At 39.5% G+C, this 27,915-nt stretch overlaps 1 protein-coding gene across 4 annotated transcripts in view; it reads left to right on the top strand.

The window, feature by feature from the left end:
* The window catches only part of b4galnt4b (beta-1,4-N-acetyl-galactosaminyl transferase 4b), a 140,521-nt gene that overhangs the window by 71,373 nt on the left and 41,233 nt on the right, over nucleotides 1–27,915 (top strand). For 2 of the 4 annotated variants that reach the window (XR_010904271.1, XM_067437464.1), the window contains exons 4-8: nucleotides 5,836–5,934; nucleotides 14,712–14,807; nucleotides 15,129–15,219; nucleotides 17,326–17,426; nucleotides 20,980–21,047. Coding sequence is in view for 3 of the 4 variants with exons in the window: in XM_067437464.1 (XP_067293565.1) it covers nucleotides 5,836–5,934; nucleotides 14,712–14,807; nucleotides 15,129–15,219; nucleotides 17,326–17,426; nucleotides 20,980–21,047 (455 nt within the window). In the remaining variant the exon portion in view is untranslated. Of the gene's footprint in view, nucleotides 1–1,372; nucleotides 1,469–5,835; nucleotides 5,935–14,711; nucleotides 14,808–15,128; nucleotides 15,220–17,325; nucleotides 17,427–20,979; nucleotides 21,048–27,915 lie in introns of those variants that run through there. The other 2 variants (XM_067437466.1, XM_067437465.1) reach the window with 2 other exon arrangements.

Here is a 27,915-nt window from a genome sequence, read left to right as displayed (position 1 = left end):
CCACAGAAGAGCTGAATTGTCTCTAGGGTAAATACTAAACACTTTGCATTACTTAACAATAAGTCCATCACATGCTATGTTAACCTAAGAATCAAGAATCTCTCTGTTAATTTGACAGTGCTGATAGTTTCAGGAGCTGCCTTGAACCTGATCAACTAGGACCTTGCTCAAAAATATTGCATCCCTGTTCAAGCCTACATTCCGCCAATAAAGATCAAAGCAATTCACAATACACCTATTGGAAAAGGAATAACTCCTCAAACAGAAACCTTAACTCTCGATGTGGGGCTATTTCATCAAGAATCCATCTCTCTGTACCTCATGGACTCTCCCAAGAATGACCTCATTCTTGGATTTCCATGGCTGAACACTCACGACTCAAGCATCTCCTCGAGGCACGGTGAGCAAACTCATTGGTCTGATTTCTGCATGAATTGTTGTTTCACTGCAACCTCTCTTCCATGCCTTGCAACCAGTGTAGAAAGTCCTGAAACAAGTTGAAATCCCAGCGAGCTACCATGATTTAATGGAGGTCTTCAGCAAAACCAAGGCGACCCAATTACCACCTCATCTTCCTTGGGATTGTGCAATTGATCCCCTGCCAAATGCAACAAAAAAAATTCACCACTATCCTAGTCATTATTGACCGCTTTTCTAAATCTTGCCGTCTGGTACCATTAAAAGGACTCCCCACTGCCATGGAAACTGCTCAAGCTTTATTTCATCATGTCTTCCGAATCTATGGTCTACCTGAAGACATAGTCAGTGACAGAGGCACCCAATTCACTTCTCAGGTGTGGAGGGCCTTCTGTCAGCAACTTGATATCAACATCAGCCTCACCTCAGGTAACCACCCTCAAGCAAATGGCCAGTTGGAAACGTCTTAATCAGCCGGTATCTCTGTACATACTGCAGTAGAGAACAACACCGTTGGTCAGAGTTCCTGCCTTGTGTCTCTCCTGAAACCGGTTCATGTGGAGCCTGGCCCCAACAATCAAGCTCAGGAGCCACCACCACCATTGGACATTGAAGGTGTCCCTGCTTATAAGGTGAACCTGTTGTTGTACTCAAGACGCAGAGGGAGTCAGCTCCAGTACCTGGTTGACTGGGAGGGCTACGGACCTTAATAAAGATCATGGGTAACTGCCTGTGACATTCTGGACCCGTGTCTTATCGAGGAAGTTCATCGAGCCAGACCCAACCGACAAGCACCATGACCAAGGGGACGGCCTCTAAAAAGCGTCAAAAGATGCTCCTAGAGAAGGGGGTTCTTTAACACCATGCCAGCAGAGGGATCCATCTCCCGAATACTGACCCAGTTCTACTCCCTCTGCTGCTTCTACTGTCACTTCCTGTTTGATGACTATTTAGCTAGAGAAGTGGTAGGCACACTTTGCAAAGTATTGCCAGCCACCCGGTCATACTGAGCATTCTCCTGATTGCCCGACTGCCTTCCTGCCTTCCTTGTGTATGTATCTGCCTGTTTATACTGTGACTATCGGATAGCCCTCCTATCTTGTTTGCCTGTTTGGACTGATATCTGTTTTTGACCTGCTGTCTGCCTTCCACTCTCCCTATGGATTTTCGCTTGTGTATGTTAACGGATTGGACTGATTTTCTAGAATTGACTCATTGCCTGGCTAACGGTATTTGTTTGTCCTGCAAATGGATTCTGATACGGAACTCCGCATCCTCATTACACACTTGCATATTTGGACGTGTACGAAGTTGAAAGCTTTTTTGCTCAGCATATTTTACACTTTAAAATGACAAAAGCTCTCAACATTAATAGACCCTGATCTCTTGCTAGCCTTCTTTGGGATATCCTTAAAACCTTTGACAGCCTGAGATTGCAAGGTTGTTTTTATGCTTTCACAGTGTTAGATTTGAAGCTAAGATGCTTACTTAAATCATTTCATAAGGCTAGGGTGAAAAAAAGAGATCCCCTTTTGAACTACATTAAAGACATATCTTGCTCATGGTAACTGACAACAAATAATATTTGTCAGCTATTAAAAGGAACTTTTATTTTATCTTAGTTAAGTATTTATTTTATGTTTTCTTTGTTTCTTGTCTATTTGAGTTAGTTGGAATGGGTAGGATCCCCTTTTGAGATCCCCTTTTGAACTACATTAAAGACATATCTTGCTCATGGTAACTGACAACAAATAATATTTGTCAGCTATTAAAATAAAACTTTTTTTATCTTAGTTAAGTATTTATTTTATGTTTTCTTTGTTTCTTGTCTATTTGAGTTAGTTGGAATGGGGAGGATCATGGAAGGAATTAATAATAGACAGCGTCTTACTGATTCTGTATTGTTACACAAAAAAACAAAATTATGATGACGATGATTACCCTTATATCGTCTGTCAAAGCTCAAGATAAATAAGGCTCAGTTGTTCTCCCCCACTAATGTAAATAAGGAGAATTGATTAACCTTGCTGGTATTCCTAGCTTCTGCTTCCAGGGTGTTGGTGGGAGCCATCTGGTTAAAACTGCTGTCTTGTCAGAGAACGGAGAGGAGATCCAGATCTCGCTTATTTATGAGTCCTGCCCTCATTCTTACGTTCGGGTCAGATCTACCAAACATTTAGACAGCAGTGGGTAACACTAGGCTTGCAGAACAGCAGGGAGGCCGATTGCTTGGACACCATTAGCCAGGATGAAGCCTTCCTTCTGGATTGCACGACAGGGGCACATAGCTTAATTGGGATAGATGAGCTTTTAGGCTTGTCTTCATTATTTTGTTTAGCTGAAAGTGACTTTAATTTGTCTTGAAGGTAATGCAGACAGAATACTGAACTAAAATACTATTTCCTGTACTGTTATATAGCAGAAAACAGACAGTGTGACCACTGAAGACCAATTGCAGAATAAATTACTCCCAGGAGATCAGCATCTCGAGTGTAGTCTAATATCCGAATGACTAATGCATTAAATTAACTAAAACTGGTGCTAAAGACTATATTCAAATTTTAAGCAAAATCTATTCTGTTCAACTCTTCAATCATTACATCACAGTTTTAACTGATTTCTGAAGGATTTCCTTTTTGTCTTTTTCTTTCTTTTTCTCTTCCTCTTTGATTGTTCATAGGTGCATGTAGCAAGGTAGCTGATCGTCAATGTCGATATGAATGTGAAGGCTGCAGACCTGGAGGAGTGTGAGAGACAGGCATTCTTGAGCTTGTGCAGCATGCAGACGAATAGACTTTTTTTTCCGGGTTTCTGTAGTGGAATCAGACATTGCTTTGTTTGTTACTGTTCAAATCTGGAAGTCTTACCGGTTAAGTTAGCCCTATCTCTCCACTTTATTTTTGGTGCATGTTTGGTTTGTAAAATGTAACACTAGTACACACATATAGTGTGTTGTGTTTTCATGTTTTTGGGAAACATTCCATAGACATGATGTTTTTTGTAAAACTGTACAAACTGTATATTATATCCCCTAACCTTAAACATACCCATCATAGGGTGTTGGTGGGAGCCTTAGTCTTACATCCCGGTCAGATCTACCAAACATTTAGACAGCAGTGGGTAACACTAGGCTTGCAGAACAGCCGGGAAGCCAATTGCTTGGATTCTGTCTGCATTTTATTTTCAAAAAAACATAAATTAGTATGATTTATAAGATGTTTTCCTTATGGGGACCAAAGCACTAGGATTTCAGATATTGCAACCCATTCTCACTCCCAAGGCGTCAAAAACCGAAGCATGGTCAAGTGCCTTCCGCGTCACAATAAAGACGCTAAAGGTGCCCCAAGGCGTCATGTTTCGACGCGCTGGGTGTTCCATTCATTTCAGTGAGAAACCTTTGGCGTCATACACAGACGCACTGGTAGTAATGTTATCGCCATGGTGAAATTGTATTGGTTTATAATTTTGCCATTATGACATGTTGGAGTGTGTTTTTCAATTTAATCAGCAAGCATAATTTTATTTACATTTATTTTATTTACGCTATTTAGACATGCTTAACATGTAACCCAACCCCATCCCATCCCTAAACCTACCCATGATTTGTCTGAACATGATATAAAACACAGGATATAGCCTGACATATACGACTGCATACACAAGTTATTCAAAAAAGTTAAATAATCCAAGTTTTCCGAGGCCAAACGATTGATTTGTATGAAGAAAATCCCCAAAAGCGATCAGCATCTCCATCCGCAGAAGATCATCAACAAACACAATCAAATTTCAAATATTGGCGCCGGTTACGTGGGATTTCATAGTGAAATTGCATTGGCTCTCGTATGTCTTGTGACCAATTGCGTCATTACGTCAGCATTGATTGTAAAATGTCATTGGCTCTCGTGTGTCTTGTGACCGATTGCGTCATGCTCAGGAGTCTTTTGAATTATTTGAATGAGAAATGAATGAGTTCGTTCACGGGGCAGCGGGATCATCATTTCAGCGATTAAAACATCAAGATCAACTCTGTTCTTCACATGAAGACATCGTATGACTTCAGAAGACTTGGAATGCAACATGAGTTAATACTTTTATACTGCTTTGGTCAGTTTTTGCAATAAATACCTGTGACTGTACATTTATTTGCCTGGTATGTGTTTTATATTGTTTTGATATGGGTAGGTTTAGGGTAGGAGTGGAGTTAGTTGCTCCAAAAATATAAAAGTAGCCTTTAAATATTAATAAAATCATGTCTGCTTTTATAAACGCAAATAATTAAATGCGTCTGTTTATGACGCCAAAGGTTTATCATTGTAATGAATGGAGCACCCAGCGCGTCGCAAAATGACGCCCAGGGGCACCTTTAGCGTCTTATGTGACGCGGAAGGCACTTGACCATGCTTCGGATTTTGACGCCTTGGGAGTGAGAACGGGTTGGATATTGCCATCCTTGTCCCCATAACATAGGGTTTACCAGGACTATACACACACACCTGTGACAGTGTGCTAATTCAGCAACTCACTTCTTCACCAGTACTTACAAATATTATATTCCCATTCCAACATTTCAATTTATCAAACCTTTTTTGTTGTCATCAATGACCTTTCAATTTTAGTTGTGCAATTCATTAACCCTTACCAACTCAACGTGACACAGACAGAAGCAGGAGCTTAAGTGCTTTTTCCTGCTTTCAGCACTAAGTATCGCCATTTCATTCACAGGCAAGGCTTCTGAAGGAATGTGTGCTGTTTATTGTTAGCTGGAACTCTTCCAGAGATTTTAAATGTGATTTGTAGTGACTGTCACCTGGATGGAAACATTTTACGTAATGTCTAGAGTACTTCTTCATCTGCTCCGCTCAGTCATTGTTTTTATAGGGACAAACGCACAGTTATATGTGGAGGATTAAAAGGACTGAGTTTGATTACAGTGAAAACCTGCACATGCCCTGCTGAATCTCAAGACTGGCATGAAATGTAGAGTAAAAAGTCTTATTTATAGAGCATTTTTCTTCATTCCTTATAGAACATTCCTTCCTGTTTGTTTTTATAGTTGGTATATGATTTTGCATTTAGGAAACATATAATATGTTGTGGGTAGACGGATGGATTCATGATGTTTTTGCTTATTGTATAAATATATAAATGTTTTTTTTTATTTTGTTTTTTTTTATAGTGTACCTTTAAATAAAGCTAAACAAAATTGGACATCATTTCAATTTTATGTGAGCTGGTTGGTTTATTGAAGAAAAATTGACTAATCAATTAATTCATTTCTTGATTGAAGCTGCACTAAACACTGTATTTTGCCATTATATAATTAGTAGTGTAGCACAGCCATTGAGTGTTGCTTGAAAATGTCTTTGAGCCGTCTCTTTGTTTAGGGTCACTAAGCACACCTTGTTCCTGCTGTTTCAGGGAGAAGAGCTCAATGAATCTGTTCAGGAGGGCCGTGCCAATGCTGAGATGCACAGGGAACTCGCTCAGAAGTTCCTCAGGTTGCCATGGAAACCAGAGGTAAAATATGCTTTTATAGTGTTAGAAACACACACTTTAGTTTTCTACACAGATTTTTTTTTTTTTTTTTTTAGGATAATAAACTTTGTTATTAAAACCACACTCACAGTGTGAATAGCTGTGAATCTCTCTCACCCTCACTCTCTCTCATTGCATGTGATTTCCTTTGGGAGGCTCATCTTCCCATAGCTCTGCATCCCGGCAGGAATCGTGCTAAAATTACATGAACAGGTGGCCGAAAAGACAAGAGAACAACAGGCGCTTTATTGGTGATGAACTAGCCAGTTCTGCTTATCCCTGCTATCTTGTTTTATATCTAAATAAATTAGACACCTACAAAGATTTAACAATTAATATCAAGATTTAGAAATCTGGCATTAACACTAATAGCCATATTCATAGTATTACAGCCTTTCTCTGTTCACATTAACGCCTCAGGGGAGGAGAAAGGTGTTGTGTGCAAGCGGAGCACCTGGCCAGTTGTCTGCAGTTTACCTGCTTTGTAAATTTTTGGTTAATGCATTATTTTTTATGCATAATATTATTTAAAAACATGTTTTTAAAAAAATATGTATTAAGTAGACAACTAAAAAGAAGAGTGAGTGAAGAACAATGCACAGTGCTTATGTAACAGAGGCCAGCTAGTAGTCACTGTGCAATTAAAACTAACTCCTCTGACCTCAAGAGATGCTCTAGCGACTGCCGCTAGGGGTTGCAGCCTTTAGCCTCCTTGCTGGAGCATCTGACTCTTATGCCAGCGGACCCGGGTTCGAGTCCCACTTGGAGGGGGAGGTTCGAACAGGAGGGGTTACATTGGTGCCGTGACCCGGATGGGAGTGAGGTTTAAGGGGGTAAGTGTAACAGAGACCAGCTAGTAGTCACTGTGAGAGTAAACGCCTCACACCTCTGACCTCAAGCAACAGATGCTCTAGCAACTGATGCTAGGTGTTGCAGCCTAGACTCTTTGTTAGAGCGTCTGACTCTCATGTCGAATCGAGTCCTGCTTGGAGTGGGCGGTTCAAACGTATTCCACTTGAAATGCGTGCACAGAAAGTATCCTGTCAGTAGCGGATTCAGTTCTCTTTTGCTCTTATTGCGCTTTTAGTATTTATTTTTAATATCACATCCCGCTCTTTACTTTCTTATGTATACATTTTTCTTTATTACTAACTTCAAAAAGTCCCCCCACTGAAAGCTGTGTGGATTATCACATGGACATAAGTACGACACATTTATAGGACATTAAATATCTCTGCGACAAAAGCAAAAGTACCCGTTGAAATGTTTCGAAAAGGGGACCAAAACAATATTAGTTATACCGTTAGTCATAATGTTATGCCTGATCAGTGTAAGTGCACCTCAGGAAAAACATTATAAAATGTAAAAAAAAGTTAGGTTCATGACCCCTTTAAGCACTCATAAATATACAGTACATAAAGGAACTTCAATATTGTAGCCAGCTGCTGCTGTGTAGCTTTTTTTATAAATATTGTGAAAAAAACTGAAACAGACTCTAGTATTGCCAATCGATAAACCAACAGTCCTTATCTCCTCTCCCCACCTCACCGCCATAGCAGGCTAGGAGACCAGACACTGTGCGTGATAATGAAGAGACAATGATCAAAGAGGGTCCCTGACCGCGCTCTGCCCCCAAGGCCCCCTTCCTTTGGGCCTGTGACAGATGAGCTCCTTGTTCGGCGCTGAAGTGTCAGGTGCAGGCGAACTCTACAGGAAGTTACGAGAGCACAGAAGCTCTTCTGAGACATGTGATTCAGGGAGCACTAGATGCCAGAAATAGCAATGGCGCAAAGACGTCACACAGGAGTCCTTGTGCTGCCCCGTTCTCCCATCGTCTATTTCATTGGATATGTGTCGAATGTTGTTAATCAGATATTTATCAATGATGATACACAGCAGAGAGAAAAAAATAGCCCTGTGCAGAGATAACTTCTGTTTTTATTTCTGTTTTTATCCATTGATTTATGTGCTTTCCTGTGCGTGTGTTATTGAATGTCATTATATGGCCAGTAGGAATAACCAGGCTGGGAAATATATCATCAGGGCTTTGGCTGGAAGCACAGTTAGATGACTCTGACAAAATATATCAGGCCATTCATTCACACTCCATATGCTGCAGTATAAGATGCTCTTATCATACACTGCAGAATGTATTTTAGAGTTACTTATAATTCAAAGATAAAGGGAAGATGAATGCTATTAATTTTGTGTGACAACAGAAGATTCACAGGTATTTATATCATCTTATTCTAACAAGTACAGACAAGTCTATTACTGATATACACAACGAGACCATTTAGATATTTTTATCATACCTCTGGGGGATTATGGAAGAAAATTCAATTTTTTATGATTTATAGTGCATTTGTATTACATTGCTTGTTTATATATATATATATATATATATATATATATATATATATATATATATATATATATATATATATATATATATATATATATATATATATATATATATATATATATATATAAGCTGTCGCAGTCTCATTGTTTCTCCTTGCACAAAACAAACCAGGGCGACAGTTACTCATCTATTCTGAGCATGTGCAAATTTAAATAGTACACTTGATCATGCCCAAAGCTAAATCCATCATACCACCTGTGACCACGTTGTACTCTTTCTTTTCCCTCGACTGATCTGTTGCCATGTGCGAATGCGTCGTGGCAATGGAGTGGCACAGTCCAGTGTGCCCCTGACAGCTGTAACCATCCCCAAGATGGCACCGTTTTCTGAGGCGTCCTGTCCGCCTCTGAGTGGGTGGGATGCCAATCCCACCATCCACACCAGCTGCAATTATAGAGGCTAAATTTAAACGTGGCTATGAGGAGAGAGACCTAAATGACTGACAGAAGGGGCGAGAGCAATCTAATGTGAGCTCACCTGCATGATGAGTAATGCCTGTCTCTGTCACCGCCACCACCAGGAGCATTACAGAAAGATAAAGGGTGGTGGAGAATTCAGTACATGAAGATTTGCATAGGTAGATGCATTTCCTGCTAAATCCCACCTCTGTCTTTCTTTAAATTGTGAGCATGAAGTTGCTAGAAATGCATTGTCAATGTTCCTGTTTATCAGGGGTTTAATCCTGAAGGGCTGAAACCCTAATTGTTGGGATTTTTACAGTTTGTATTATCTTAAAAGGGGGGGTGAAATGCTGTTTCATGCATACTGAGCTTTTAACACTGTTAAAGACTTGGATTCCCATCCTAAACATAGACAAAGTTTCAAAAACTAATGTTGGGCGTTTGATGGAGTATTTCTGTGTCAAAAATAGTCCTTCCGGTTTCTCACAAGTTTCGGAGAGTTTTTTTCGATTATGGGACGGCTTGACGTCGATAGAGCGGAAGGTCCTTGTATGGGCCGTACGGGCTCTTCTCCCGGAAGGGTGCGTGCGAGCGTGACTAGAGCGAGAGAGGAAATGCACGCCCATAAACACTGCTCTCAGGTGCAGATCTATGGTCGCGCCACGCTCCACTTTATTCCTGTGGGTGACATCAAGCAACTTCAAAGCTTCAGCACAGCATTCCGGGAAGGCAGCGCTGCATTTGAACCGATTTGAACGCAGAAATGACGAGAAGCGTCACATCACGCTTCAGTCGCGTCTCAAAAGTGGATCTCCACGGTCACTCCTGTCACAGGACTTCACAAAATCAACAGTTACCAAAGAAGTGTGTTTTTGACAGAGCGGTCCCAACGATAAAGGATCACGGTCGTGCGCGGTGAGTAAAACTGCTTCAAATGTCTGTTGTTGGCTATCATCGCATAAGTAAACATCAGTAAACAACACGATTAGTTAATTTATTAACGGAGCATGCGATCTATAGTGTGTGTTTAAATACATTTGTTTAGCTGTCCAATATAGGTGTCAGTTTGTTTATTGTAAAACCACCCAAACATAACTTAAACCTAGCATTCTCACAAAGCGTGCTTCGTCATTCAAATGCGCTCAAACGGTTACTCCATTGTTGTTCTATGTATAACGTTACACTAGTCTGACGTGCAAAACCGTTTTGCTTGCTACTGCTAAGGTTTAGTCGCAGCAGAGACAGACGTCCTGCTGATGTCGCTCCTCCTGCTGAATTTATTTCATCCTCCAGATCTGATTCTGGATCATATATGCATTAGTTGAATCTGGGTAGCGTTTTCTTCTCCACGCTTGAGGACGTCACCACTTTGTGTGCGCTCGTCATTCTTTAGCTCCGCCCACTCGATACGCCTCCAGGTGCTCGGTTTTTTCCGGAAAGACTCGGTACAGCCTATATTTCTTTTAAAAATATAATAAAACTAAAGACTTTTCGGAAGATATGAATGATGCAATACTCTATAGGTACTCAAGATTGACATGAGATTGACTGAAACTGAGGTTTCACCCCCCTTTAAATCATTGCTGCAAACTGTGAGCATTTCTCACACACAGCTTATCATGGCAAAACATTGTGGAGAATAATATATTATTGATATAAGGACACAGTTTACATTACAATTGATGTTAAAGTAAAAGAAGTCTCTAGTAACTGGAGACAGAGGTGGACAGTAACTAAGTACATTTACTTGAGTACTGTACACATTTTGAGTATCTGTACTTTACTTGAGTATTATATTTTCTGGAAACTTTTAACTTTTACTTTACTACATCTGAAAGAAAAATATATTACTTTTTACTCCCCTACATTTCTATCAAAGTCAAAAGTAATTTCTGTAGCAGCTTTGAAAGTCAGCAAATGATTTTTTTTCTTTTTCTTTTTGTTTGGGTTTTTGCAGAAAGCCTTTCAGGAAAGCCTTTCACTCTTGTAGTAGCCTAGAAATCTAGACGCACCCTAGACCCAAATCTAATCTGCTGCGAGTGTTGTCTAGCAACTCTCAATACCCTTCTGAGCTGTAAAAACCAAACTCTGGTCAGGCCAATCACATCGTGTATAGAGTTGGTGGGCGGGGCTTAACATAATGAAGGCTGAGTTGCGTTTGCGTGCTACTAGTAAACACAGAAACTGGCGAACGGCGGTCTTTCGAATAAGCTTTGACCGCGACTCTGGAAGACTTGGAGTTAAGCTTTTCTCTGAGAAAAGAACAAAGAACAGCACTGAAGTCATTCTTAAAAAGGGAAGAAGATGTGTTTGGAGTTTTGCCAAACGGATATGGGTAAAGTTTAATTTAGCTCTGCTTCACATTGCTCTGGTTGGTTGTAGAGCTATCCAATTGCGTGCAGAGGGAATTTGAAAGGCATTACGTTAATCCCGCCCCTCGGATTCAGCCCTGTCAATGGTGAGTTTCTAGACCAAACATCTTGATGTGGGTCTGGCTTGTCAGGCTACTCTTGTAGAGTCACGTGAAGTTCAATGATTTCCCAGCATTTTTTGAACACTGATCAGTTTATAGCAAAATGGAAGAAGACGGATATCAAAATGTTCTTTTTGGCAAGTATTCACATAAACAAAGTTGATTATGTCTTAAATTAACATACACAGTTGGAGAATATCAGATGTGTATCAATGTATAGGATCCGTGCATTCGGCCATAAAGTGACAGCAGTTTTGTAAAGAGATTTGCAACTTTTATACAAGTTTAAGGTAGTCGTATGCTAGTATGTCGGATGGAGCATCACTGACTGGTTTAAACCGTGTTGGCATAATTTATATTCATACAACAACAATAAAATAATGTACTGACATAAAAAAGAAGTGTACTTTTGATACTTAAGTACTTTAAAAAAAACTTCTGTACTTTTACTTATTGTTATTATTATTATTATTGTTATTTTATTTGTAGAAAAAAAGACAAAAGGGACAATACATATTAATGAATATTTTTTCGCAAATGTAAATATGCCAGATTATAGCCAAAGGATAATTTCCATCTGCAGACCCCCAAACAGGGAGATGTTACACATAAATACACATAACTATACAGACACACTATGCACAGGCTATATACAGAGAAACAAGAACAATAACAGTGATCACAACATACAAGTCCATAATTAAAGGTGCACTATGTAGTATTTTTGCAGTAAAATATCCAAAAACCACTAGATCAGTGTTATATATTTTGTTCAGTTGAGTACTTACAATATCCCAAATGTTTCCAACTCTTTGTAAATTGTGAGAAAATTGCTATTTTAACTAAGGACCGGGACGTTTCAGCATAGCGTTTGAGGCGGCTGTGTCCCGTCCCGTCATAATAAAAGTCCCGGTACTCCAGTGGCCGTGCTCAGCTCCACAACACTACAGTAACATTAATAACCCCATCCATGAACGTTATTTCTGCCCAAGTCCTATTTTCCACTGGCTGTGAAGTGAAGACCAGAAAGTTGCATAGTGCACCTTTAAGTAAAAATCATTTTATAATTTCGCTTGTAACGGAGTAATATTTGACCAGTAGTACTGTTACTTTCACTCAAGTAATGAAGTTGTGTACTTTGTTCACCCCTGAAGGGAAAAAGTTATCTGTTAGCATTCCTATTCACTCAGATCTCAATGAGAGTTTCTTTAAAATTCCTTGTACCAACATTATATTTATACATTTGTTGTTCATTTACAGTTTGCTCTAACTCGTCACTCTCTTGCCTTTTGGGTAGTGTCATATTCACAGATCCAATTTCAGATACATATTTTTTGTCAGGCTGTTCTGTGCATAATCTTGGTCTGTGTGAAGTCCTGGGGCCCTGTTCTCACCTCTAAATCAAGAGTTAAGAGCTACAGTGCCAATAATTCATTAATTGAGTGCACAGTGAATGAATTAAATCACAACTAGACAAAATATGGCTTTAAAGGTGCACTATGTAGTATTTTTGCAGTAAAATATCCAAAAACCACTAGGCCAGTGTTATATATTTTGTTCAGTTGAGTACCTACAATATCCCAAATGTTCCAACTATTTGTAAATTGTGAGAAAATTGCTATTTTAACTAAGGACCGGGACGTTTCAGCATAGCGTTTGAGCGAGTCGCCTGTCAATCGCGTCATATCTGCGTTACGCTCAGTTTTATTCTGCAGAAGCGCTTTTCTCTTAGCAGTGTGAACATGTCACAGCAGCGCCATAACATAATTTTAAACACACTTAAATGTATCTGTATCATAAACAGAGCTGCTGGCTTTACCTTATAATCATGACCGTAAAAAGCGGAAGTGCGCGCCCCAGGCGACTGTGTCCCGTCCCGTCATAATAAAAGTCCCGGTACTCTCGAGCGGTGTGTGTGTAACAATCGCTCCAGCTGTGCTCAGCTCCACAACACTCGGTCTTGCTCTGCTTTACACTACAGTAGCGTTAATAACCGCATCCATGAACATGATTTCTGCCCAAGTCCTATTTTCCACCGGCTGTGAGGTGAAGACCACATGTCCCAAGATACTGCTCTCACACTTGGCGTCATCAAACTACGCCTTTCTTTTGAATAGGCGCCATTCAGTGGACGGAAAGTTGCATAGTGCACCTTTAACATTTTTATTTATTTATTTTTGTTTGAATGATTGTGTTTATTACCCATGGTTCCGCCAGGATCCATGACTGCAGCATGGTGACGAAGGCCAGATATAAAAAGGACATGGCATTTCCTGAAGTCTTTGATATATTTTGATGGGAATTATGGGAAATGTAGTTTTTTGGGATAACGTGTAAAATGTATACTCTTTTCATAACTTTTTGTTTGAATTTATTTTGTATTATTGCTTTATTGTGAATGTGATTGTTCATGTGTATATGGAGCTTATTTGTGTACGTATTTTTTTCTTCTTCAATATGCAGTGCAATTTGAATTGAGATGTTTGTGAGACCCCTTTAATAACAAAATAATTTGCTCTGGTTTGTTAAAAGGACTTTTTTTTTCTTTTTTTTTTTTTTTTACAGAGTGTCTATTCACACTACAGTAAGTGCAAATAGCGTGCCTTGTTGGCAAGTGCTATTCGCACAAGCTCCGCCTAACAGTGCCTGGCTGTGCCAAATAAGATTTAAAAAAAACTGTAATTCAATTAGTAAAGTGTATGACTAATGGATCATTGTTTTGTCATGATCAAACATGAGTTAGAATCCACCTTTTGCATAGCTCAACCTTTTCTTATCACAAATCACATCGGAAAGGCATTTATTTTCAATGAAAATGTGGATATAAAATGCCTAACAAAATGTTTAATTATAATAAAACCATTTATTTGGTAGGCTTAGGAGTAGGGAAGGCTTAGTGTTCCTTCAAGTTGACATCCATTTAATAATTTAAAGAAAAATAATCATTCACACGTTATTTTTGCATCCTGTTAATGTACAACAATACTGAGGTGCAAATAGCATGTATCTTTCAAAATAAAGTATACATTACATGTAATTATTTATATTACAAAGATCTGCAAGTTTATATGGTGTAAATAAAAAAATATCACTACTTTCACTAGAATCTATAGCTGTTTGCACATAGTGTGAAATGGAGAAAATATGTTGATTTCACTTGGTGTAAATAAAACCTATTTGCTTTTTACAATATTTGCTATTTACAATAGCCACTGCATATTTTCTATGGCCGGTTAGTTCTGGTGAGGGATCCCTGAAGAGACTGAGACCCAGAACTCAGTTTGCTGTTTTTCCACATTCATTCATTTTTTATTTTATGTGACCAGTACATTATTGTTGTTTCCTCTCTATAAAACAAAACTTTGATGGCTCTCTGAGTGTCTCCTGAAAATTTTATGGAATAACCCTCTACAGTTACATATTCAGTAAAAACTGATTCTCTGTTTTTCTTCTCTATCAGTATAAAGGTCAGGCCAATCTGCATGTATTTGAAGACTGGTGTGGTTCATCTATCTCCCAGCTAAGGAAGAATCCTCATTTTCCTCTCTACCCACATGTAAGTCTCTTAGACACTAAAAGAAAGAGTATGGTATTAAGATTAACTTGCTTGTTTAAGTTACGAAATCTATTCTGGATACTCTAGTCAGTATATTGGTTTCAATGTTTTCCTTAGCAAAACCCAGATGTTGGCCTAATATTAGCTTGAGGCAGGATGTTTTACAGACAGGGCTAACATATTTTTTTTCACAGTGTTTTGGAGCTATCTGTTTATTCTTCTTAAGTCATTTTGAGGTGTGATTCTGTGAATTAGTGTCATTGCCTTGGGTTTAAAAGTGAATAGGCCTACAGATGCTTTTATATTTAATTCTTCCCACAGACCAGAACCACAGTGAAGAAAATTGCAGTGGCTCCAAAGTGGAAGAATTATGGCCTTAGAGTTTTTGGATTCATTCATCCTTACAAAGATGGTTAGTGTGATTCATCAAAAAACATTTTTTTACAGGTTACAGGGATTTCATCAAGAGTTTAATACAGTAGTTATTGTTCTAACATTCAAATGCCTTTATGAAATGCATAATATTTTAGGCAATTGCTGTGCGGTAACTAAACCAGTCTGACCTAAAACACAAATGTAGAATCTAAACACTAAAAAACAAAATAGAGAATCTTATCCTCCATAAATGGACCATGTTATTGATTATTTATTTTATTATTAAAAAAAAAATTTGTCATGGTATGTGCACCTTGCAATTTTTTTATACTGTTGTCTGAGGTCAACTTATGACGTTCGTATGTTTTTTTTTTTTACATTCAAAACATCATAACTAATAAGTTATAGGCTATTTTCTACACTGGTTTTGAGGCTCTCTCCTGAACGCTGGATTTTGATGGGCGTGCCGCACTGTAGAATTAGAAGTAAACGCCCACGGCTAGGATTGGATAAGATTTGCATAGTTAATGAGCTTCTGCTCCCTTCACATAAGGGAGGGATTGTTTTAAAAGCGGCTGGAATAATTATCTGACGGGGCTCAGTCTCAAAACGTATTTATCAAACAAACACAATGATATCTCTCATCCACCCGTAATTGATTTATTTTATTTTTTTACTTGGCCTGCGCGATCGGTGGAGATGATCTTGAACCACACACAACACAGATCAATAAATTAATGTTATTTCACTATTTAAGTTTTGGTAGCCCGTCTAAAAAACACAGCCCCGGCACGTTGGGCAAATTTGCGAGCCCTAGGAGTCTGAACCCAAATCGCAATGAACAAACAAATAAGGGATTCTCCAGCCTGTGACAGCATGCTGGTATACTCTGTTGGACATGTACACATAAGCAATACGATCTTTAACAATGCAATACTATTGCAAATAAAAACATGTTTTACTTACATAAATGTGCTGCGCCATTCTGCTCCAATATAGAAGTCACAGCATTGTATTTTAATCTCAATATGTCTGCAAATCCAGTGTCGACCTGTCTATAAAAGCTTTTCTTTTACTAACAGGGAAGTTTTCAGCTCCGTAACTTACAAGATATTTGTTATATTACCATGACCTTTTATATATCAAAGGCTCAAGGGAAAGTTTTTCTCAATTTCTCAATTCATCACCCCTTTAAATTTGCAATCATAAACAAATGGCTCAGCTGTAGCATTGTATGATATAACTTGGACTGCACTGGGATCTCAACTCATTCAGGTCTTTAGGCAGCATGGCAGATCCATATCAATATATTGCCTCCAGCTTGGTTGTTTATTTCTCTCCAAATAATCGGTGTACATTTATGGGATGTGTCTTGTCATCTGTCCAGCTTTGTTTCAGAAGGGCTTTCAAAAGTGAAACACCTAGTACATTACTTTATACCATATTGTTTGAAGTCATCGATACAAGCATTGTTGAATTCTAAAGATATGTTTTCATCAAAAACTAGTTATTTTTAATGTAAACAGAATAATAAAAAAACAAATAAAAAAAGGTAGTAATGATTTATACCAATTCTGAAAGCTTCTCAGACATTTGTGCTGTACTGTCACAGACATGCAACACATACACAGTAAGTGTTGCTTTGTGTTCGAAGTGTTCCTCAAAGCAGGCTTGCCTGAAGTGTAAGACATTTGAATATTGCCAAAGCTGCCAGGACGTCTAAAGGCACACAGAAACCATTATTTCAATAGATCCCCTGCAGTCAGCACATTCAGCACTCTGCCTAACCTGATAAGAAAAGGCTGCTGTGAGGACTACTGTATGAGCCCTGATGCGTGCAGGCATGCTCTTGTTTGCGGAGGGAAAATTATGAGATTGTTTTCATTAGCAAATAACTAGGATCGCTGATTCAGGCTTTTTAACTGTGGCACACAAGCTCACAAAACAATAAGAGAAGGAAGAGCTCCTGTCAATTTAAGGTATATATTGGAGAACTACAGAATACAACCACTAGCACTACACTGCTGCGAGAGACCTGACTGTCAAACAGCATCTTATCAAAGGAAGCTTAGAAGTAAGAAGCTGCAGGTCAGTCATAAGGTTATACAGTACAACTTTGTAAATGATAAATTATTTATTTCAGGGGATTTCCAGTTTGCCATAGCATCGGATGATAACTCTGAACTGTGGCTAAGCTCAGATGAGAGTCCACTTAATGCCCGGCTCCTGGTGTATGTGGGACAGGTGTGTACTAAAATACATGGCTCCTAAATGAACCAGGGTGTATTTTTTTCTGTGTCTGTTTTACAGTTTTATTCAAAGGTTTGGGCACCACTGATAATTATCATAATTTTAGTTTCTAATCTGCTGGGCTTTCGAAGCCACAACTTCATTTGGATATAATAAATACCTTATGAAAACAGTAACATTTCAGTTCTGAAATAACATTTAATCAACAGAAACAATACAATTTGAGTCACAACAAAAACAGACGGGTGGAAAAATTGTGGGCACCCCAATGGAATTATCACAGAGGTCTTCAACTCTGCTCCTGGGGACCTACTGTCCTGTAGAGTTTTGCTCCAACCCTAATTAAAGACAGAAGCTAATCAAGCTCTTCAGGATTCCTTGTTGAAAATTCACAGGCAGGTGTGCTGAAGCAGGTTGGAAATAAACTTTGCAGGACAGTGGGTCCCCAGGAGCAGGGTTGAAGACCTCTGAATTATCACATTAATATTTAGTAGAGCCCCCTTTTGCTGAAATAACCTGTAGTTACTTCGTATAGCCACTGATAAGTCCCTAAATTGTGGTTTCAGGTATTTTGGACCATTCTTCCTTGCAAAATATCTCCATTTCAGTCAGGTTTGATGGTTTCCGTTTGTGGACAGACCACTTTAAATCATTCCATAGATTTTCGATGATATTCAAGTATGGGTACAGGGATGGCTATTCTAGAACATTGTATCTATGTCTGTGCATGAATTCATTGGTAGATTTGGAGCAGTGATTTGGATCATTTTCCTGCTGAAACCAACCACTTGATGTAACTTCAACCTCTTGACTGATTCTTGAACATTGTTCTTAAAGGGGTCATATAATGCCATTTTTGTACAAGTTAATATGATTTCTTAGTGTCTAAATTAAAACTTTGCAATATACTTTAATTAAAATTATTATTAGTATTGTAAGAAAACACTCATTTTACCTGGTGAAAAACAGCTCTGTTTTCACCAAGCCATTTCAGTGCATAAGGCTTTAATGCTAATGAGCTTTGCTCATCCCGCCCCTCTGTTCTGTGAGTCGATTTGAGAAACACATGTGGAGTTGTTGCTTTGACAACAGTAGAGGGAAAAGAAAGGCGATGGGAGTCTCTGAGGCCAGATCTCCAACCATATAAATTTGAACCGGAGTCGGACCCGGGACAAGATGACAGCTCCAACGAAATTCGACAATTAAGGCTCGAACAGGACGTTTCTGAATGGTTGGTTAATGTAATGTCACTTTGATCTATCTTTATGTACTGGCAAGGTAACGTTAGCGTAGTGAGATACGAATGCTATGTGTTTACTGATGTGTACGTTAGCTCATTGACAGATTGATGCTACACCTAATGCAATGAAAAAAAATATTCTGTAAATGTCGGTTTGTCAGTGATGCATAACATTATCTATGCATTGTAATAACTGTTACAACATGATTTTTTTGTTTACAGTAACAGACACTGTTATAAACCATCTAAATAATTAAGCTAAGTGTAGTGTTACCACGTCTACGTTAACTTTATCACCAGCGTACACAGTTTGTAATAACAAGTTGTTCATTATAAACGTGGGATTATGAATTATATTGAGAACGTCATACATAGAAAGCATGTAATAATTTAATGTACCCACTTTTGCTGCATTCATTGTGAAGCGTTTCAAACTACACTCACTTCTGGAGGGGCAGCATGAATACGAATCTGGTACAGATCTTTATTCATGAACTTTCATTCTTTCATTAATTTATTCTTTATTAGCAAAACCCGCTTTATACTGACACTCTGTTATAAAGCAGTCTGGTGAGAAATGCTTTGCGCAAATATTTAAGCATTGATGAAAACAAAACTCAGTGTTTTCGGATTTAGGAACATCAAAATAACGTTGTTTTCGTTATTACACCCAAGAACAGAACACCACAATCGCTTAGACGCCATTCTGCTCCAGCTGATCAACAATGGCGGACTATGACGATGACAGAGCTCGAACGGCTCGATTTGAGACAGGGGAAAACATATAAAGAGATTAAAAAAAAAAAAAAAAAACTTGATGGATTTTTATCATTATAGGAAGGTTGTGTACAGGCACTGCCAACACATTTCCACACAATCAGCTTGTAAAAGTGCATGTACCATTATATGACCCTTTTAAGAATTTGCTGATACTTGATGGAATCCTTGTGACCCTCAACTTTGTCAAGGTTTACAGTACCTGTGCTTGCCACACAGCCCCACCACCTTGCATGATGGACCCACCACCAAATTTAAAGTAGCGAGTAGGTTCTTCTCCAGGAACATGGCATTCTTTTTCTGCCATACAAAGTGCTTCTAGTGACCAAATAGCTCTATCTTAGTTTCATCTGTCTACAGCACATTATTAAAATGATGAGCCTTTGCATGCCTCAAATGACTCTGCTTGTTGGCAGTGCACATAAAAGGCTTTGAGCATCGAGCTGTTCCATGTGAAAAGTATGCTGGACTGTGGAACAATGTACAATGACACCATCAGCAGCAATATGTTCTTGGAGCTCTTTGGAGGTGGTCTGTGGTTTATCTGCGATTATTCTAACCATTCTTCGCCTTTGCATTTCAGATATCTTTTTTACCACATCCACATCTACCACATCTTTCCTTCTCGAGGTCTTGTTTCTTTGGCCCTCCATTTTCTAACTATATTTCTGACTGTGGAGACAGAGACCTTAATCCCTTGTGATAACTTTTTTATCCTTCTTTAATAGTCACTAGGGAAGTTTTTTTAAGGTTCCCGTGTTGCTATTTTTCAGTTGAGAACAAAAGAGAAGCACAACTAGTAATTAGTTACCTTGAATATCCCTTTTCATGATTGGTTGCACCTGTGTTTTCAATCTAATGTTCATTGAGCCAATTACATCAGTTTTGCATTGCAATCAATCAACATTAAGTGACTACAGGTATTCAAATCACACAATGGATAGGGTGGCCAAACTTTTGCACTGCCTGTTTTCAGTCTCAACTCAATACTGCTACACTAAGAATTTTGGTCTGAAAACATAACTTTATAAAGCTTTCTCAAGGAACTAATTGGCATATATAGTAACATGGTCTTTTCTTAAAAATATGTGCAGATTATCACGCAACCACACTGAGGTGCCCAAACTTTTGCATCTATCTATCTATCTATCTATCTATCTATCTATCTATCTATCTATCTATCTATCTATCTATCTATCTATCTATCTATCTATCTATCTATCTATCTATCTATCTATCTATCTATCTATCTATCTATCTATCTATCTATCTATCTATCTATCTATCTATCTATCTATCTATCTATCTATCTATCTATCTATCTATCTATCTATCTATCTATCAGTTTTTAATTCACTTGTATTCTGCTTCTTTACATTCAAATTTAAATGGCTTTCTCTATAACATCTCAATTAAATTGTAATTTAAAACATCTTCTCAATTCAATTCTGAATAACACAAGCCTAGATACTGTCTCCTTCGTGTCTGTGCTAGAGATGAGTTACTCTTCTGTTGTCTGTTGTCATATAGCACGGCTCAGAGTGGACAGCTCCAGGAGAGTTCAGCAAGTTCAGATCCCAAACTTCCAAACCTGTGCGGTAAGTGTCATACAGCATATCTTTCCTGGATTTACCCTTATAATTAAATGCATATTAGGAGAATATGACTAAAGTATTGTCTGGAAAATGAAAATGTACTTGCCAGCTCAATGCTTTATACAGCTAGCCTATATGTTATGTAGTAATTTACAGCTTTTCTCAGTCTCTTTGGTACATTTCTCAGAACAGAATTGAAATTCTCAAAACCACCTGCTCACTCCAGTCACTTGTGCACATCAGTTTCTCACTTATTTGAACAAATTGCAAATGCTTTGGTACATCCATGCAAATTATTAATTCTCTGCTGTTTCCTACATTATCAATTGCTTATATCATGTTGATCAAAATGTATTATAATGGGTCTCTGTTGAATAGTCTAACTCCCACAACATTTAAACATTTGTTTATAGCATGAACAAATAATAATAATAATAATAATAATAATAATAATAATAATAATAATAATAATAATAATAATAAATTTTATTTTTAATGCACTCTTCATTCTGAAGAATCTCAAAGTGCAACAAAGGGGGGAAACAAAGAATAATAAGTAAAAATATAGAATAATACAAACAATCAACCAATACAGAAAACAGAAAACAGAGCTGATGGAGAACAGAAAACAGAGCTGATGGAGAACAGAAAACAGAGCTGATGGAGAACAGAAAACAGAGCTGATGGAGAACAGAAAACAGAGCTGATGGAGAACAGAAAACAGAGCTGATTGTGGAAGTCTCTGTAAGCTCCAGTACACTGGAGTCCACTCCATGTATTACATTTCTCCCAGCGCTAAAGGCTCTATTGCCACATATTCCCAATTCGGCAGTGTCCTGATGACGTTGTCGAGGCATGACAGCTGAAGACCAGATGATGGGGATCTCCGCAGCACCATGCAGGAGGCAAACAAAGTTTTGTCACACCGGGGTCGGCGCAGAAGTCCAAGCCGCTCCACGGCCACAATGCAAGATGGAACAGCGGCGCAGCCGAGAAGCGGAACATCCCAACATCATGCCGGACTCTGATGACGGTGCGAACTTCAACCACCATGTACCTCAAGCCCAAGGGAGACCACCAGTGAGCAGCTGACACCCAGAAGAGAGAGCAGCTGCAGCGAGCAACATGAAATGTCCTTCAAACCAGAACCAACCGCAACAATTTAAACAAAAACAGCAGAGAAGCGGTGAAAAACGGCAAACAACGTCCTCTCAGTGGCTGCCAGCAATCAGCAACAGTCCCAATTGTAGCTCTGACTGTTAGACTAGTCACAAACATAATACAATCTAAATCTAATAGTACAGTTAACATTATTTGTGGGTGGAAAAGCGGCGAACAGAAAACGCCAGCGTCCTCTCCCCCATGTTGCCTAGCAACTCTAAATAAATAGAAATACAAATAACAAATAGCAAGTCTTTACACGCAAAATGGTTGAACAAGTTGTCATAATGTCAAGCATATTTCTATACGTTTCCATTATACTTTTTGGCCCAACAGACAGGACAGGTGTATGAAAACTTCACTGCAATTCCTACAGCACTGCAGGTACAGTTTTCCCTAAGGGGATTGTCCTATGTTCACATTTCTACTTTTTTTTTTCTTTGTGCAATGCAGTGCTGTATGTTCCTTTCTGTATCACAATAACATGATCTGTCAACAAATCACAGTACAAACAGTAAAATCGTAAATGTGAATCTTGTCCACTCTCTTGCAATCAAACTCCCACATACACTAAGGTGTAACTTACAATTTACAATAATTGTCATCAAAACTTTAGCCATAGTTTACATCAGAACATCCTTCCAGAGTACACTGTTATATTGACAATATAACACTTAATCTTATCTATACACAATACACAAGGACTTGTCATTCGGACGGCACTGACATGTTAATTGACACATGTATTTACTTTTGAGAGATGAACTACTGTTTTGCAAAAGTCAAGGATGATTCAAGAAATGTACCAAAGCGACTGAGAAAAACTGTAAGTATGCTGTGCTCTGGATGAGCAGCAATGAGCGAGACATGATGTGCAGATCACAGTTTTGGAAAATGAAACATTTATCATGTGTCATTTCTCCTTCAGATGAACACTGAGTTTTATGTATTTATTTTTATTTGAAACTTTTGCAAATTTTGCAAAAAGGTATGAACATTCAAATCCATCTCACATATACAGTGGGGCAAAAAAAAGTATTTAGTCAGCCATCAATTGTGCAAGTTCTACCACTTAAAAAGATGAGAGAGGTCTGTAATTTTCATCATAGGTACACTTCAACTATGAGAGAAAGTACGAGAAAAAAGAAATCCAGAAAATCAAATTGTCTGATTTTTAAAGAAATTGTTTGCAAATTATAGTGAAAAATAAGTATTTGGTCAATAACAAAAGTTAATCTCAATACTTTGTTATATACTCTTTGTTGGCAATGACAGGTCAAATGTTTTCTGTAAGTTGCCACAAGTTTTTTACACACTGTTGCTGGTAGTTTAGCCCATTCCTCCACGCAGATCTCCTCTAGAGTAGTGCTTTTTGGGGGCTATCGCTGGGCAACACAGATTTTCAAAGATTTTCTATGGGATCTGAAAACTGGCTAGGCTACTAGAGGACCTTGAAACTCCAGGACCTTCGTTGCCCAGGCAGTGTGTTTGGGATCATTGTCATGCTGAAAGACGCAGCCATGTTTCATCTTAAATGCCCTTGCTTGATTTTTTACTCAAAATCTCACGATGCATGGCCCCATTCATTCTTTCCTTTACACTGATCAGTCATCCTGGTCCCTTTGCAGAAAAACAGCCCCACAGCATTATGTTTCCACGCCCATGCTTCACAGTAGGTATGGTGCTACTCCGCATTCTTTGTCCTCCAAACACGACAAGTTGAGTTTTTACCAAAAAGTTCTAATTTGGTTTCATCTGACATTCTCCCAATCCTCTTCTGGATTATCCAAATGCTCTCTAGCAAACTTCAGACAGGCCCAGACATGTACTTGCTTAAGCAGGGGGACAGGTACACTGCACAATAGCACAATGGTTTAATAGCATACTGCAGATTTTGAGTCCCTTGCTGCATAGTGTTACTGATGGTAGCCTTTGTTACTTTGATCCCAGCTCCCTGCAGGTCATTCACTAGGTCCCCTCTGTGTGGTTCTGGGATTTTTTCTCACCGTTCTTGTGATCATTATGACCCTATGGGGTGAGATCTTGCATGAAGCCCCAGATCGGGGGACATTATCAGTGGTCTTGTATGTCTTCCATTTTCTAATAATTTCTCCAAAAGTTGATTTCTTTACAACAAGCTGCTTACCTATTGCAGATTCAGTCTTCCCAGCCTGGTGCAGGTCTACCATTTTGTTTCTGTTGTCCTTTGACAGCTCTTTGGTCTTGGCCATAGGGGAGTTTGGAGTCTGTCTGTTTGAGGTTGTGGACAGGTGTCTTTTATACTGATATCAAGTTCAAACAGGTGCCATTAATACAGGTGAGGAGTGGAGGACAGAGGAGCTTCTTAAATAAGAAGTTACAGGTCTGTGAGAGCCAGAAATCTTGCTTTTTTGTAAGTGACCAAATACTTATTCTCCACCATAATTTGCAAATGAATTCTTTAAAAATAAGACAATGTGATTTTCTGGATTTTTTTCTCTCATTCTGTCTCTCATAGTTAAATTGGTGGCTGGCTAAATACTTTTTTTACCCCACTGTTTTTGTATTTGTAAATTAATTTTAAATGACCTGTTTAAAAACATTCATTCAACAGTCATATATTTCTCCATTGGTATCCAATTATTAAATCCAGGTGTATAAACCTCATATACTTTATGCTCTTAATCAATGTAAAGTTGTTATAAAACAGCACACACTCAACTCTACTGTTAAATCATGGCCAGTTACTATAACGTGTGTTTTCCAATAGGTGTTTGCAGAGACATAGTGATTGTGAATCACAAGGGACACATTAAATAGTAGTTTGTCAGAGTGAAGTGTCATGTCGTCTGTTTTAATTGCCCTTGTCTGTCTTCTCCAGCCACTGCTGATTGGTACAGAAGTCGAGCTTCGGTGTAAATGGTGTGTGCCGTTGAATTATTCATCAGCAGTGTCAGTCTAAAAGCAAGCGTGTACATGTTCCAGAATATTTTAGTGCCAATAAAAATGAGCATGCTTATTGGCACTCCAGAGGGAAACGCGGAGAAGTGCCTCCTCTTTTCAGCGAGATTTGACAATGGCCTGGCAAGGGTTCAAACTGCCACAAGAATGTCTTTGATATCCTCTGCTCTTCTAGTTGAGGATGTCAGGATATAAACTTTTTTTTACTTCTGTTCAACTTGGGTTAGATGACTTTGTGTCTGCGTACCTCAGTTCTCTGTTTGCTTTCATTTTGCCCTTCGATTGGAGCTTGTTAGCTTGGTGACATAGACAGATCAGAGTAGGCCATTGCATCATATAGACTAATAGGGTGTATTTTAGAGAGCAAAAAGGGCAGATGTCTGACAGGATTGTCTGGAATTCCCATCGTTTCTGGGCAAAATAACAGACTAATGAACTACAGGGAAATGTTTACAGAGCAATCAAGAGGCAAGACATGCCTGTCAGTCGTGGATGACAGAAACTGGCTTGATGCTTTACAAAGCATGTTACACGCAGTAGAGATAGCAAACCGGTGGAAATGTCAGATGAAAAGATGATGTTCAAATGTCATCCACTCTGTGCCTGCTGTTTCACTGCATTTCTTTTATTTGTTGGGACTGAGACGCAATGATACCCAGAACATCAGAAAGCATCACAACCAGCAACCCCTAAACCTCTGTGTGGTGTGGCAAGCAGCGTGGCGAGGGACCGCGAGAGCGGCCGGTGACGAGTGATAATGAGTACCAGCTGCGTGACACACCGGTCTCGTCTCGCGGCCAAGGGACGGGAGCATAAAAGGAGGAACGAAGGCAGTGGAAGACGAGAGAGGACCAGGCCTGGATTTATGTTGAGTTTTGTTATGTGTTTTGCGGGCAGTTGTCCGTGAGGGGCTGCCCGTGGTTTTACTTTCGTTTTGTTTATTTATTTGTATATTAAAGTTGTTGAACGTTCGCCGGTTCCCGCCTCCTTCCTTCCATCCACGAACTTACATTGGTGCCGAAACCCGGGAGGAAGGAGGGACGCGCTGTTGGAGAGCCCTCGCTGCTGAGGGGCATTGCGGTGCTGAGGAGTTCGGGCAGCGCGGATGATGAAAGACCGCGAGTGACTGCCCGACGCGGTGGTGCTGGAGCGAGTGAAGACCAGTGGGACGGAGAGCCCGCTGCCGTGCCCCTGGGTCGAGGTGGGGTGGTGGCTGTCCTGGAGGGAGCGGAGGAGTTGCCGGCGTTCGCCGTGGGCCGGAGCCTGCTGCCGTCCGCCGGAACGGGGAGGAGCAGGGAAAGCGGAGCTCGCTGCCGAATGCCCTCAATCAGTGGAGCCACCGCCGGCCGCCAGGGGGTGGAGGAGGAGCGGGCCGTCCACCGGGCGTCCAGCACCATCGCATAGCACCGCGAGGAAGAGCCTCTCGGCTGGTGAGGACCGAGCGGCAGTGTGTCGGGGAACCGGACCAGATTTTTTCTTTCTTTTTCCCTCTCTCCCCTCTCTCGTTCTGTAGCTCCGTTCTCCCGTCTCCATTTCTCTCGCCTCTCTGTCCTTACCCCCAGGTGCCGCGGCCACTGTGATCGGCCCCCCTGGGAGAGGGGGGGGGGGGTAGTAGAGCGCAGTCTCTGGGTACTCCAGAGTTAGTCAAATAAACAAACGGTTATGAATCAGTGAATCGATCAATGATTTGTATCGCCAATGTCACGTGATTTCAGCAGTTTGGCAGTTTGGCACACGATCCGAATTATGAATCAATACGCTGATTCACAACCATTTAAATCTTTATTTGAGGATTGAACACAAACAAGGAAGAGAAGACAATGCTGAATAAAGTCGTAGCTTTTGTTATTTTTAGACCAAAATGTATTTTCGATGCTTCAAGAGATTCTAATCAACCAACTGATGTCACATATGGACTTTTGATTATGTTTTCATTACCTTTCTGGACATGGACAGTATAGTGTGTATACACTTGGATACGCTCTCTGCCTAAATATAAAATGTATCTTAAACTGTGTTCTGAAGATGAGGTCTTATGGGTGTGGAACGAGTCATTAATGACATCAATTTCATTTTCGGGTGAACTAACCCTTTAAATTTACTCTCTATAATTATATGTAATTATAGCAAGCAGCAGTTTAGATTGTGTGTTCAGTCCTACCTTTTAGCTCAGTCACATCAGCTGGCATTTCGGCATCGATATGAAAAGGAAGGCATTTCTAGTCATGGTATGGGATTAGGTTACAATGCAAGCATGCTTATCTCCTGCATGCATCAAATTAATCCTGTCGGCTCTAAACTGAGTTTGCCAATTGGATTCAATTGGCAACCAGTTTGCAAATTGGATTCAAACTTCCCTGGTGATTTAGGTAGAGGACCACCAATGTGTTGTCTGTACGAACAAGCACATGGTTGACCCTGAGCAGGGGCGGAGCGGGGGGGGTGGCTAATGGGGCTTAAGCCCCGAATGTTTTGTCAAAAGCCCCGAATCTTTTAGAAAATAAAATAAAATAATAATAATTTTGTTTCATTTTCTCTCAGTCTTTCAGACTGGAGCGGCAAAAAATGAAACAAAAGCTCCTTTACCGTGTGTGTGTGTGTGTGTGTGGCAGTCGGCAATGCGTCGCACACATAGACTGTCGCACATCACTCATCTTGTTTGCCAATGCCAACTGCCAATAAAAACTAACAAAGAAGAATATACATAATCTTCGTCGTTGTCATCAGGGATTGGCGGGCTTTTGTATTTCACCGGCGTCGTAGTTAACTA

Source organism: Pseudorasbora parva, chromosome 1 (genome assembly GCF_024679245.1).
Source record: "Pseudorasbora parva isolate DD20220531a chromosome 1, ASM2467924v1, whole genome shotgun sequence".
In the NCBI taxonomy this organism is placed as follows: domain Eukaryota; kingdom Metazoa; phylum Chordata; class Actinopteri; order Cypriniformes; family Gobionidae; genus Pseudorasbora; species Pseudorasbora parva.
Note: the sequence above shows the minus strand (reverse complement) of the source record. Positions and strands in the feature narration are given on the sequence as shown.